General features: G+C 33.7%; 2 protein-coding genes and 1 long non-coding RNA gene across 3 annotated transcripts in view; 2 read left to right on the top strand and 1 right to left on the bottom strand.

Moving 5' to 3' along the window:
• Window positions 1-6,116, top strand: part of Sdc (Syndecan) — a 75,235-nt gene extending 69,119 nt beyond the window's left edge. The window contains exons 4-5 of the mRNA XM_011641363.2: window positions 38-209; window positions 641-6,116. Coding sequence (XP_011639665.1) covers window positions 38-209; window positions 641-822 — 354 coding nt within the window. The 3' untranslated portion in view covers window positions 823-6,116. The remainder of the gene's footprint in view (window positions 1-37; window positions 210-640) is intronic.
• Window positions 6,117-6,206: 90 nt separating this feature from the next.
• Window positions 6,207-15,647, bottom strand: LOC105428834 (acyl-coenzyme A oxidase 1). The gene is made up of 11 exons (XM_011641364.3): window positions 15,350-15,647; window positions 11,354-11,513; window positions 10,535-10,703; window positions 10,310-10,433; window positions 10,097-10,216; window positions 9,892-10,007; window positions 9,632-9,801; window positions 8,874-9,036; window positions 8,397-8,740; window positions 8,030-8,285; window positions 6,207-7,944 (listed from the first exon to the last, which is right to left on the bottom strand). Exons 1-11 carry the CDS (start codon window positions 15,465-15,467, stop codon window positions 7,684-7,686), a joined length of 2,001 nt encoding a protein of 666 aa, XP_011639666.2. The 5' UTR covers window positions 15,468-15,647; the 3' UTR covers window positions 6,207-7,683.
• On the top strand, window positions 11,469-12,000 carry LOC148934523 (uncharacterized). The gene is made up of 2 exons (XR_016141294.1): window positions 11,469-11,550; window positions 11,793-12,000. It is a non-coding gene; the product is annotated as an uncharacterized LOC148934523 (long non-coding RNA).
• Window positions 15,648-15,649: the final 2 nt, after the last annotated feature.

Genomic DNA, 15,649 nt, shown 5'->3' with positions numbered 1-15,649 from the left:
AACAGATTAAAGCGATCGAGCCGTATCCAATTTCCAGACGACCATTGACACGGTGAACCGACCCGGCAACGAGGTCGAGGTAATCGAGCCCTCAGGCACGGAAGACGATCACGCCGACAACACCGACGACATCCACGAAGTTTACATCATGAATCCGAAACCCGGGGATCGCACCAGTTCGTTCTTCGCGCAGCCAGGCGTGCTAGCCGGTGAGTATGGAAATGACAAAGCCTTTTGTCGAACTCGTCGAAGTACAATGCGAGGATTAAAACGGTCGGATCTGAGTCCGAGCGTAGTTACGACTGCGCGCTCGACATTACAACTTTACACAGTAACGACTATTAACGCGCACGTACGCTGCTAGTCACGCGCTAGCTCCTCTTAATCAAGAATAAGAGAAATAAAAATATTTCAAAATATTTTCAAAAATATTTGATACGACCAAAAAGAAATAATTTATATTTCATTTGTTCTTTTATTGTAGAATATCAATAAAATATATTTTTCAGAGTTTATTTGTTTTGTTAGAAATAATTTACGCTTAGATTTTGGACACAAGCAGTGTACGTAACGCTAACTATGCTCTCCGCGAGAAAGATCTCGTTAGAAAATAAATTGTAAGCTATCTCGATGCTTCCAGCTGTGATCGGCGGCGCGGTAGTGGGCCTCCTCTGCGCGATACTGGTGGTCATGTTCATCGTGTACCGGATGCGCAAGAAGGACGAGGGCTCGTACGCCCTGGACGAGCCGAGGAGATCGCCCGCGGCGCAGGCCTTCCCCAAGCCGGGCGCGCCTCACCACAATCGGGAGTTCTACGCTTGAGGCGACGGCGGCGTGATGGCGACTTCGCCGATTCCTCTCGCGATCTCACGATGCCGAGCCGAGTAAAGACCCACCGACGATCAACGCCCGCATTCGGAATCCCGCTGGTCGATGGTGAAACGATTACTACGGCGAACCGCATGGCACGCGCTCATAGACTCTCCCGAAAACGTAAAGTTCTACCCGAGGAACGTCGCTCAGAACGTCGGCCGATTCTCGATTACACGGATTCCCCCCTCCCTCCACTCCCGCTTCAGTCCCCTCTCCCCCTTGTGTATCTCTCTCTTGTTCTTAGCATTTTAAATCGATGGTTATAACATATCCTCACTTGACTGGATTCCGGATTCCTTTCCGTTTCCCTCCTCGGAAGGCAACTTTTCACTTGAACTTCTTCCCCTTGACGATTTTTTTCGGACTCAAAATCGAGTCCGAGTCGCGACATACGACGTTCGCGCGCACGGCTTTTCCCGGTCGCCCGAGTTCATTTTGGCTCTGGAGGAAACTGTATTTTCTTACACGCTGTATTTCACCGCGTCCGAAGAAAGACGCGCGCGAGTAAGAGCCCGAGGCAAGACGAATTCGCGGCCCCTGGCCGACGGACCGTTCACCGAACGCCGAAAACCTTTTTCAACCTGACGCTCCGGTTCGTCCTTCACGATACTCTGTACAGACTCTCCTTTCTTATCCTTAAATTCTTAACAGGCCACATTCGCTGATCTCCAAAAAGAATCTCTTCGAAGTGTAATCATCCCGGCTGGTGACTGAAGCGACGGACAATGAACGACGAGACCACACCTCTCGTATATATCCCGTCGAGACACCGTCGGCGAGATTGCACCAATTCCAAACTGCATTTACAAGCGTATTTAGAGAGCGTATATATATATATTATATAAATATATATATATATATATATATATATATATATATTTACGTGTATGTATACGTATATACATGTACAGGACTGAGAGCGTGAAAATTCGTGGGCGATAAACGCCGCTGCTATGTCGTTAATCATTCTGTCTCCCGGTGGAAGGAGGGAAGGGAAGAAGGATCGTTGCGGCGCCGTGATTTCTCTCCGACAGCAAGAGCGGCGAGGAGTTAAGCTGCAACCCCGTTTGCGCGTCGCTGCTATTACTTGTTCTCTCCTTTATTCTTTTTTAAATTTACGATATTCGCTTCTTTGATACGAGCGTTTAATACTGAGTTCGAAGATTTAGGTCTTTTATTGCGCGTTCGCGTCTCGATAGAGGTGAAAACGATGGCGGGACTCGCCGACCATATTGATCGATTGCAGAGAGGATAAAAAGGGCGCCTATATTAAGAATATGTGTTAAGCATTAATCGTAGCGCGACCGCATCGACCCACATTACGTGTTCCGAGGAAAATAAAAAAAAAAAAATATATATATATATATATATATTTCATCTCGATGCATTTCTAGGAATTATACAATGCGCAAGATCGCTTGAAATTTATTCGGTCGATCGGTCACCGTATATTGTACATATCTTTATAAAATAACAATTATTTCTGAAGCGTACATAAGATTTTATACGTATTTTATCTGTGCAGTGTTTTTTTTTGTTTTTTTTTTTTTTTTATTTCGTTGTATCCCGAAACGTTGAAAATAAGTAATTCGACATATCTCGAATTATTTTAGTTATCTTTCGATTCTTTTTGATTGAGTTTTCTGTCTATCTTTTAGTGCTTCTTACATATTTACATCTTTTACAAATGATAAGTATGTATTTCAGATTTTTAAATTAAGACTCGATGATAATTGAACATGTGTAAACTTGCTCGCAGTTTGGATCATTTTATTCAATGACCGTTTCATGTAAATCCCAGTTCAATATTTCGAGAATTGTATGTAATTACTGAAGCTCCCAATAATTGTGAATATTGTCTTTGCCAGGCGTTTAGCGAATTTCATTAGAATCCTTCTACTGTACGAATCGCCATGCATTTAGCAAATAAAATAAATCCTCAGTTAGCGTGCCATATGTTTTTGTAACGCAAACCGGCAGTCATGCGTGCGTGTCGCTAGTAACACGATTGACGTTTCCATCTTCCAAGAATCGTATCCCTTGCAGAAATAAAAAGTGCAGCTTTTAAAACGTAGAGAAATCCTTTTGTAGACTGAATATTTTTCCGATGCTCGCTGAGGTATCGGGACGAACAGAAATAGCTTGAGGTCCAGTGAATCATGTTTGCATGGCAATGGGACGTCACACCCTCCTTCCACCCGTAAGATAAAATACCCACTTTTACTATTACCCGGGTCAGCTCCGATAAAAATCCTCGATACGTCCGTCTAGGGTTTATCTTGTCTTGGAAAATTCTTCTAACGGCAAGAAGTCACGTTGCCATTAGGCTAAATAATGGATACTGCATTTGACAGGCACAATTACCCACGGCACACACGAAAAATAAGAGGAAAGAAAGATATGTGGTTCCTCCCTTTCCCAAGAGCGAGCGTGATAGCGCGCACGCTTTAGACGACAGAAACGATGCCATAATGACGTATTAGAGAGCGAAGAGCGATAAAACTGCGTATTGTATCACCGTTCGTATCGGAATTTTTTCCCCACGGCGATATTCATCACGCGATCGATCCGCATCGCGGAGTCTACTTGTTTGTCTCCTCCACCGCAAATCCGCGATGTTTCCTTGGCCGTTTTGCCTTTCCGTCATTTCCGTTTATCTTCCGTAATCTTTTTACGGTCCCGCACCAATTCTCGAATCTCTCTTTCTCTCCCTCTCCCCCCCCCCCCTCTCTCTCTCTCTCTCTCTGGTTTTCTATTTCGTGACAGTACGTGAGTGTCGTCTTTTTGCAGAATCCGATCCGTCGCAGAAAATCGGACGCGTTGGGGTAATTAAAAGTATATCGTGCCGATACTGCCATATATACTATGTAAGAAACAGCGATTTGGTATGAAACTCTCACGAATCCGCCTTATAATCCACATTGTTCGTCATCTCACGGCACCCTCATCCCTGTCATTCGCCGCAAGCTTAGATCCTTCCGTTTTCTCCTCAACTAATTCGTACTTTTTACATCCGGATGTGCTGATCACGATTGCTGCTGTAGAAAGTGTAAAGAGTCTACTGAACGCCTTATTTATTTTATTACCAAGACTAATGTAGTTGTTTGCTCATCCACGGCAAATTTGTTACGTCGATTTATCTTCATTGGCCATACGCCACGATGTCGTTTTGACAGAAAGAAGATTTCTCTTCCATGCAGACCATGACACAATTATACTTGCATCGATTAAAAATCACTAATTTGTATATAAGAAAAAGCTTTGAGATTTGTTTTTTTTTTTTTTTTTCGATTTGATTTTACTAAATAAACTTCACTTTATATCATGGAATTCTTTTTAGCGTATTCAAATTTGAAACGGTACATTTAGGAATCAATCAATAAGAATAATAATGATAAGAACATTACAGTAACGATAGTTAGAGCTAATGCCGGTTATGATCAAAGAAGTATCTCTATTCTCTCTTTCGTAACTTATTGAGCTGGTATTTCCTTCATTATATCAGTCTTAATTTGTTTCATCTTTTCTAATGTGGATGTGTAAGATTCCTTCATACTTCACACGATTCTTTAACCCCAGTGTTATCCAGGATTTGTAGCTTTCATTTTGGAATTGATATGTGTCGCTATTTTCGCTAATTGCCTTTCTTTCTCACTTTGTAGTTATTTTTTTACATTTAGCATGCAAGGATAAATTTCGAAACGAAACTAATCTGAGATCACCAGCAGTTTTTGAGTTTTTTTAATGTATTAATTTAAATTTAAAATTTATATTTATTGATATATAATTGATATATTGTTACTGTTATTTACAGTTAAATTATATTTTATAATATCTAATATTATATATATATATATATATATATATATATATATATATATATAAACATCAGCGAACATGGTACTGATTCATGTCAAGTTTATGCTAATTCCTTCGCACGAAAGGTGTATCTTATACCATCGAGTTGATTAAAGAAACATTATCAAGTTTCAATATTGACTGGATCAATTAATTTCTTATCTCATCTTTCAATTTCGATAGTTCAGAATTCATAAGATGTATATATGTATCAAAAATTTGTAACAATTTTAAGCTAATCTCCCTGAGATCAAACCTTGTATGCGACGAGAGAAAAAATGAGAGAAAAAAGCAATGATATAAATATCGATATGTTAATTTTAAATCGAAAACTGCAAATCATTCTATAAGCGTCTTCTAAGCACATGCTTTAAGATACTCTTATCTGTAATGCTCTTATATTTTTTTCTCTTTATATAAATCCTTAATCTTTGTCTCGTGTGAAGTAAACGAGGGAAGATCTAGAAATGGGGGGGGGGGCGGCTCGTAATATCTATTGTAATAATAATCATACATGATATAGATGAAATTGTTCGTTAGGTAGTAATTAATTGACCTCGTGGTGTCGCCTGCCTTAGCTTTCGCTAGCTTACGTTTCACCACGCGGCCAATTAACATCCGAGAGAAATTAAGCGAAGAGAGGAAGAAAAATAATTGTAATGAAATCATATTTTATAAGAAGACATAATTCCGTAAGAACACTATAGCAATGAGAAGTCTGTCTAAATACTAGACAAAGCCCATAGGCCAGGTGGACGAATGAAAATAATTTTAAAAGTGAATTAATATTTAATAATAACGATAATATTAACAATGTTATTTTTTAAGTGTAAGTACTGTCGGCCCATCCTTCTCCTCCTCCTCCTCCTCCTCTTCCTCTTCCTCTTCCTCTTCCTCTTCCTCTTCCTCTTCCTCTTCCTCGTCCCTTTCCTCTCTATTGTGCCCTAACTGATCTATATTACATATATGTGTATATATCTCCGTCTATGCACGAACCCACAAATACGTATATACATGTATATGTACTTATATATAAATATATAGATATTTACATTCGCTCGCGCAACTGCGATAAAACGTATTTGTCTCAGTTTCTCTCAAGAGGTGTTTTCTACATCTTTCTACATTTTCCTTCTGAAATTGAAAGTCGACTTCGTGCCATCTGTATAATCGCACCAATGATGAGCCGACATGAGCCGACGCAGCAGCTTCTTATCGCATGTAAAAGATGAAATATATCCGTATTATCGCCGTTGCGGACGTCAAAGTAATTATTACGATATTCTTAACGGAAATTAATAATTGCACTATATTAGTATAATAATAAACAATAATGTATGTCGTCGCTCCTATTCTGTAAATAAATACTATACCGTCTAAGGAAACGCGTTGGAAACTTCTTTGAGACACGACGAGTATCATTTCCATTTCATGTAGTTGTAGAGTTCAAGGATTTCGTAGAATCAACCGGAAAATTATAACGGAAGAAGATTATTTGCACTTTATTTGCATACCAAAATACAATATGTATTGCCTTCAAGCTACGTTAAAACGCCGCAGCAAAAATGGATTTTCCAAAGTAAATCTGTAAATACTGGGACATCTAACTGGTAAAAATTACATTTTTTTCTTTTTAATAAACAGAGCAATATCATTATTTGTGAAACAATACTTTGCGTGTATGCTCTCTCATACTTTTTGCATATACAATATTTATATATTTTATAAAATATTACTATCAAAAATATCAATCATCTTTTTTTTTTAAGATTGGTTTACGAACGTGGAAAATACTTTACACGTAATATCAGATGCATAAAATCAATATTCATACAGATGCCGATAAATGTAATAGACAAATACGTTTCTATCAATTTTATAAACGCTTCTATTAAACTGCATTATATAAAAATGTTTTTCAAGAGATAAATATTTTAAACATGGAACATGGATATATACAAGAAAATTCTCAATTATACATCAATACTTTAAAGGATGAATTAAAAATTGTATATAAAAATAAATCGTTCAAGTTTAATTTTTTGAATTGTAACAAATCAAAGAAAATGTTTAATATATGTGCGTGTATACATACAACTCAAAAAATAAAAGTCTGAACAATTTATCTTTGTCTGAACAATTTTTATGTTTTTCATTTGTCTTGTTTCAGATTCATTCATTAAAAGCATTGATATATAAAAAAACATCCTGTATATATCTCTATATATAAACATGTAATAGCAATATTATAATATATTGTGCGACAATGATTTACATTATTATATCATAAAAAGGTAAACGAAATGTTTTTGCCATATCTAAAGCTCTCGTTTCCTCACTATAGTTATTTAGAATTGATATGTGAATTTTTTTCTTGCAATATATATAAAAGTAAATCAGTTTTTTTGTATGCTGTTACTTATATTCGATAATATGAATTACATCCCGAAAGCACTCTCTTTTTTTAGAATATACATATAACATTAATAAATATGTAATTTAACGTAATTTTACATTTCCAACAAAAATACATCTCGTAATAATTTATAGCTATTTTTACTTTACGAGCTGAGAAAAGAAAATTTTTCATATATTTTATATCATTTCATATCACTGAATGTGTATAGTAACAAAAGTATATGATAATAACTAATTTATTTTGATTTATATTGCAAGACAAATATTCTTAAGATTTTATCGTAATATATGACATTGTAAATCTAACTGCTTTTAGAATGGAGCCTTAAAATTATCATTACAAATACTATACTGTAGCATTTGCAATTATAATAACCGACTAAGCGACTAATGCGCTTCGTATTAGAAATTATAATATATGAATTAATTTCGCATTTTGGTTTGTTTTACAGATATTATCATGCGAATGAATTTTTATATTGGTCTTATCTATTACAATAGTTGGTTGACTATTTTGTGATAAACACAATAAGACTATAAATTGCTTTTAAGGAAAGGCTTGAGGTATTTATGGAAGGATCGATTAACATTTTCCTGATTTAAGGGGCTTTTCATCGCCTCGTCAAAGAGACGCTGATATACATTGCCATCGTATGCGCCAAGCGCGGATGCAAGAATCTCATCACGAATATCGAATCCGTCGACGATACCTACAGCATTTGAACGGATTGCAGCGAGCATCTCTTCGAAGCGCGCTTGGAGTGCCGGAATGTCTTCGTTCTTTAAACAGGAAAACTGTAATTACAAAATGCATTGTCATGTTAAGACAGCCCATTTATCGAACGTACGATATAGTAATTTTGTTTCTACGAATACTAACGCGCAAAAAATCTCCAAGTCGCTGCAAAACCCAATATATCGAATACAATTCACAAAGTTGCATTAAAACATCGCTAAGCTGCTTAGATACGGACGTCAATCCTTTAACATTCTCGATGAATCTCTCTACTAAGAAAGCTCGACAATGAGATTCGGCACAATGTGCTAATTCAATGCTGGTTTGGTTCCACGCGTCTTCTGATGACACGCCATTGCGTATTCTGCGATCCATGTTTTCCGTCGCCAAGCGAATTTTGCTGCAAGCGAATTATAAATGATAAATTGCTATGACGAGGTAATGATGTCTTTGTTAACTAATGATCTTCCATATGCAAATACGTTTCTTATCACACTCGTATTCTACTTACCCTGCAGCAACCGCTTGATGCGCTTGCACAATACACGATAAAGTATTTTTCCAAGGACGCTGTTTTACTCCGCGTAAAAGAACAGCTAGATATCCGACAGTCGGTGGCAGCGGTTGGCGGCTGACAGCCTGTCTCCAAGCTTTCACTAGATATCTAGCCGTTTGTAATAGCAGGACCGTATTTTCGCCTTCATAAGTGCAAATAGCAGTCACTAAACCATAAGTCGCCGGCAAATTGCTCGCATCCATATAACCATGCCCACCGCATGCCAATCGTAATTGCTCGATGCCAGTAGCACCATCTGACGATGCAACTGCCTTTAGACAACAAGCCAGCGCATGCAGCTGAAAAATAATTTTTCAATTTAATTTGACGATAAATACTTCAATTTCAAATCGATTTTTGTACTACGGAAACTGGAACAACAATTGTTTTATCAAAAGTTTCTATTTCAATTTCTGCAACTGCATATTTTACCTCAGGTAGTCTTTCCAGCTCTCCCTGATCTAATTCAGCTGTTACATTATTATACATCTCCCAAATCCAGTCGGCGCACATTCGAAATGCAAAACATGCAGCAAGATTAGGAAACAATTTATATTGTTGTGTAACATAATTTATAATTTGCGATTCCGGTTCACTGAAATAAAAAAAGAAAATATTTTTAAATTGTATTGAAATATACAATTCAATTCGATGAATGAAAATGTTTCAGTCATCGAATGAAAAACTTTCATTCATCGAATTGCATATTTCAATACAATTTTAAACAATTTACTAAAAAGAAAAACACGCATATAATGAAATCTTTAGACTTTCAAAATAAAAGCAATAAATAAGCTGAGTAAACTAGATGAATAATTCAAAGTCTAGCAGAATTAAAATAGAAATAGAAAATAAAAACAAAATACTTTAAATGTATATTAAAATCCAAGCTATTTGTCAGCTATTTGTTAAAATTCGGAATGTTGATGTGTCTAATTACATTCATACAAGATAATTAACCTTCAGACTTTGAAAAAGAAAAGATAAAATAAACTTGATAAGATATGATAAATATTAAATTCAATGTCTTCATTATATACTTTTGTCTGACTGTCAAACTATAAAACTATAAAAAATAATATAAAAGAAAAAGTTTATGCGATAAAAAAAAAATGTTATCTTGTGAGCAAAATATTATCTTGCCAATTTATATTTTTCTGGTAATTTACGTTTTTATTGTTATTACATACTCGGGTTTTATCTGACTTTGTCGTCTTACTGCACTGTATCTAATAGCTATCGTTACCGCCTTTGACAGATAATTAGAGATATCACGTACTAATACCACTCGTACAAACATCATAGTACCATAAGTGAGTTTATCACTAGACGCTTTTACGTAAGTTCCGTCCTCTAATACCTGAAAAGTTGAATAATCAGATCGATCTTACTCCAGATTTCTCGTTAAACATGAGTCAAACGAGTTTCACTTTTTCCTTTAGCCCATTACCTGAGAGTTTTTCATCAGCATATGCTCGCGCGGTATTCTAACATTATCGAAACCGAGAAAGCCATTATTAGTTGCATTCATTCCCAACTTAGTACCGATTTCACCGATTTTTATACCTGAAAACGAAAATGAACGTTTTAACTCCTTTCGTTCATAAATGCAATGTTCGACGAAAAATATAAAATTTTCTTGACAATTCACGTACCTGATAGAGGTTCATGAGTGTTTTCATCCCTGAGTTGCACAATAAAAGGATGGACACCTCTACACTCTCCTTGCGTATATAATTGCGCAACGACAATTGCGTAATTCGCCGTGTGGCCCACTGAAAGTAATTCATTTTTTATAAATTGCAAATCGATCTTGAATAATATATTTTATATATTGAAATATTTTATAAATAAAAAAAGATGCTTACAACCACCAGGCCACCATTTATACGATGTCAAAGTTGGACTATGTAATACAAATTCTTTGGTCTCAGGATCGTAGGTCGCTGTAGTTTCTAAGCCTCTGATAAATGTGCCATGTCCAAGTTCCGTCTAAAAAAACATAGGATTTATTATTTTAAAGATTAAAGCGATTTTTAGAATCGTGATTAATTCCTGATAAACCACGATTAATTTGATAATAAAATGCATACTTGGGCATAAGTACCAATAATACTGCAGCTCCAAGCCTTGGATATCCAATAGCCTTGCTGTTCGACAGTGCCCTGTCCCATAATAGTCGGAATGAACATCACATAATGCAGCGTCAATGGATTGCCGTCCTTCAATATCGCTGAGCCTAGCATACCTCCTAAAATTTGTCTTACAAAGCATTATAGATTAGCTATCTAGTTAATAAATAGTACTCTAAATAATAAATAAATCTTTGAAATTTCATCGTTTAATAAATATTTTTTAGTAAATTTAAATAAAATTTGTTTAGCTAATTTTTCATTAGTTCTAATTTTACATATTTTTATTTTTTGTAATCTCTTATTATTTTATGCAAGATCTATGATTTTTTATGATTTTATATTGAATATTAATTTTTACATAACACCATTTATTTCATGCTTGTCATTCATTTTTTTCTACCACTACTTTTTTATAATTAACATATTCATTTTATTATTTAATTATTATTTAATTATTTATCATTTTAATTTGGCTGATGAAGACTTAATACAGCCGATTCTTTTTGTTTCTTTTGTAACAAACTATATATAATTTATAGAAAACTTTTATTTGCTCGTACTCGTAACTTTTCCAAATATCTTTTTTTTTTTTTGGCAGAACATTAAACTTTGAATTAAATAAAATATATACAGAGCAAATAATATATTTGTATGGATAATATATTGAAGTAAATATGATATTTTCTTTATGAAGCATTAAATTTCAGTTTGAATATCCTATTAAATACGCCTCTTCAACGGCAAAAACTCTCTTTACTATATATCTAAACGTCTTACGAAAAAACTTCCATGCTGCCTTTCCCCGAGTCGTTTAACTGTTGCACCTTCTGCATTACTCGGCATCCTTTCATTATTGCATCTTCGTAAATCTCCTTATGACTCTTGTATTTCGCAGGAATTCTGTCGTGCAACAGCGGATCGCTGAGGAAGAAGTTTTCTGCAAATGATAAGCTCACATTACTATGTAGGAACACGTAAATAAGTCTAAGTATTAACATACATAAATGAATTTCTAATGTCGAGTATGATAATATCTATATAAATTCGATTGATATAAATCATTAATTTGGATAATAGACAGAAGATAGTTGGCAATTAAATTGTCAGATTAGATTTAGATAACTAAATTATTAAATAATTGAATTAAATTATTAGATTAATATTAGATAATTAGGATTTATTTTAAGCTATTATAAAGCTATTTTTTCAATTTTAGCAGTTTTCAGTAGCAGTTTCGGATTGAAACTTCTTGTTAAGTTGGGATGCTATAGTGGAGTATCACCACACCGATGTCTCATCAAAAGTTGCACAACCAGTTTCCGATTCGACGAACTCGACGTCGCGTATTGTCGAGACTATGCTTAGCTATTTTAAAATAAATCGCTAATTATAAAATTTTAAATATAAATTATGCAACACGTGTACCGTTTGATCTTCATCAATTATTCAAAGCATATACCTTCTATTTGAGCAGATTAAGCGCTTTTTTTCGTAGATTAAATTTTTTTATCGTCATTTAACAAAAGACCCATTTCTCAACACAGCGAAAGCTGTTATTTAATGATTTATAATCTCAATCAGCAAGAGAGCACAGATGAGATAAATATTGCTAAACTTTCATTCAACTTAAACCAGTTATTTACCGACAACTGAAATGAAATTATAAATTACTTTATGCAAGTCATTTGAGTATTTCTCAACAATTCGCGTTAGTATTAGTAGCGGCATTGATGAGTTAAGTATTTAATTATAAAGTCCATGTAGAAATATGACGCTAAAGATATTTAATCTCGCACATTGAACATTGAACCAAGTGGCTGCGTAGATATGTGTGGGAATCGCTATTCCTGCATATTTACGACGCTAATCAACATAAAAATTCGCGATTAAAAGGTAAATCATCAAACAATAGGTTAACTTTTCACATCTGATACACCTTAATTTTCTGAATATAATTATTTTTTAATTTGTTTTGTTCTTTTTATCTCAAATAGCAATGCATTTGCCGCCCGACATGCATATGCATATATTTTAATTTTTATATGATAATTCAAATATTAAGATTAATATATTATTATTAATAAGTTATTAAAAAGATTTATTAATCGTAATTATTTGAATATTCACGTGTAATCAATTATAATGATTGTCCTATGTCAATGGAAAAAAATCATGTTCTCATCAAAAGATGAGATAAGATTCTTATTTTTGGCATGTTTATATAAAACGCTCTTATTGATAATTTCTTTTTATTTAACAATTATTTAACTCTTAAAGATAACTTTTTATCAAAATTATGTATCCTTTCTCTTTCCCTATTGAAAACAGCGAAGTGATTTTATATATGTATATGCAAAATTTTTATATGTTTATTATTTGAGTAATTTAAATTAGTTAATATAAATAATAAATAGGTTTTTATTACCATTAGCATAATGAACGGATTTATACATTGATAACTTAATTAAGCTCAATATATGCAATAGAGTTTTACTTATGCTGAAGAAGACTAAATACAATCGAAACGTTCACATTCTTCTATTTTCAATATTTCTATGAATAAATTTTTAAAATTGTTGATCTTTTATTTGGCTCGTAATTTTTTACTTCTGTCTTAACTTTTTATGACTTATACCTTGACATGAATAGCGAAAAAAAGGATATAATATCAAAGATATGATATTAAAGTCAATCGAGTAAAGTATTACGGAAAAATAGAAAAAGATAGGAATATAAAAATAAAGCAAAAGTTGAATCTGTCTTTTGTTCTATATACTTCTCATATATCGCATAATCGAACTAGGACTTATATTTATGCGTAAAACTAAAACTAAAAATAAAAGTCGCAGTACAATTATGCAGGATAATTATCGGAAGAAATAGGAGGAAAAACATGTTTCTTGTCAATCACGAAGCGCGATTAGATTTACTTTATATTTGTAAATATATTTGAATTGTAAATATATTTGAGTTGTAAAACAGAATATGCAAGTATGTTGTAAAATATATAATATATAATATATATATATATATATATATATATATATATATATATATATATTATATATTATATAAAATTATATATGCTAGATAAAAAAATTGTATACATATTAAATACTATTTTAAACATGTATATGCAAAATAATTGGGTAGAGATATAGTAACTCTATATATATATATATATATATATACACACACATATATATATATATGTGTGTGTGTGTGTGTGTGTGTGTGTGTGTGTGTGTGTGTGTGTGTGTAATCTCTAACCAATTATTTCGCATATACATGTTTAAACTAATTATAACATTAATCATATATATATATATATATATTGTATTGAAAATAATTCTTTATAAAACAATTACAAAAATATGAACAATATGTTCATCTTTTAAAAAAAATTTTTTTACTTACAGTTCAGGGAAACAATGAAATTTTTAACACATTCTCACTGAAGATGACTCATTGTTAATTAAACTGTAACTTAACTGTATGAATTATAACTTAGCTGTATGAATTATATTTTGCATCAAACAGAATTAATTTTTCGCTCTATTAATTACGTTTCAACTTTCATTTGCCCTGTTTCATTTTCTTGTGATTTTTAAATATTAAAAGTTGTTAGATTAATATATTGATTAAAAATTGACACATTTACAAAAAAGTAATCTCAAAGTTATTTTTGAGAATATTATTATATCAAAAAATATATACATTGAAAGAAATTATTTATGACTAATCGTAGGAATCAGAATGCTCGGAAGAGCGCAAACTTTCGCGCCTTTCACATTTTTCTCTACTTCCGACAGATTTTCTTAGAAACATGACAAAAAGTAGTAAGCTATTCACAGACAGCATATAGTCTAGTCGTTTTTAAAAGAGGATCTTTCTTTCGCGATTTCCGATTTACAAATCTGTTTTCTATCTCCTCTCTCTCTCTCTCTCTCTCTCTCTCTCTCTCTCTCTCTCAGGTTAATTTGATCGCCATTATATCCAATTATAATCAAGCTGTGTGTTTATCTCTCTTACTTCTTTGTCTAGCAAACAATAAGAAATATAAAAGGTCAATGCTAATGTATGCAATACTGATTGTACTAATAATAATAATATACGTAAAAATGAATATAAATTCATTTTTTCATATTTTAATGAAGTCATCAAGATATGAATAATAAATCGAATTGACATATAAATAGAGGTAATATACATTTTTGAAAAAAATAAAATGAAATCCTAGCCGAGATGATATTTGTACTAAATTCTTTATAGGGAAAGAATTTTGTTTTGATGAACTTTGTTCATTGAATCATCGGTTTATTAAAGCAAATATTAAGATAAAGATTCTGATTTTACATTTCGAGTCCATCAAAAGTGATGGCACATAATTAATGATGAAAGTGAATGTTTTTAAATTTGTACAAATTCAAAAAAAAAAAAAAAAAGAGAGAAAATATAATTAGGTGTTAAAAATTCCGCTTGACTGAGGAATATTCCTACAACATGTCTGTGTCTAAACACATCCTCTATTTCTTTAAAATAAGTAGATTATTATAAAATATATAAATGTGAGAAGGAATGTAACATGTAAGATCCGACGCTTTATCAACCGATGAAAGGGTGAGTAATGAGCCGATAACAGGAATTATGAGCTGGTTGGGCGTTGACATTCGCGTGGCTCGTCACGGTGGAAGAAACTTCCCGAAGATACTGCGCCATGTGATTTACGGTTACGTCGGCGAGCGGCGTGTGAATTAATCGGAGACGACGCACCTAGCTCGTGCCGATGCAACGTTTTCTCCGAATTGCCGTCCCACAAACTCGTGAGCTCCGCGGGATCGAAGCTGCATCTCTCACGCTCGCGCCGCAGATCCGCGTTTATCGTCACCATCGTTGCTAGCTGACTGAAAGGAACTTTTCACACGTTCCAAAGCATCTGCCACTAAGTAAGTTGCTCGTGTGAATTACCGGCCAACTCTTCCACACGATCGCGTCACACTCACCACAATTGATGACAAACGCACCACTGAGCACCACTGGGTGATACGAAGTAACTTCATTCATCCCCTCTTT

Source organism: Pogonomyrmex barbatus, unplaced genomic scaffold (assembly GCF_055798465.1).
Source record: "Pogonomyrmex barbatus isolate J1 unplaced genomic scaffold, ASM5579846v1 scaffold9, whole genome shotgun sequence".
NCBI lineage: Eukaryota > Metazoa > Arthropoda > Insecta > Hymenoptera > Formicidae > Pogonomyrmex > Pogonomyrmex barbatus.
The sequence above is the reverse complement of the archived record's forward strand: the minus strand, read 5'-3'. Positions and strand labels throughout refer to the sequence as shown.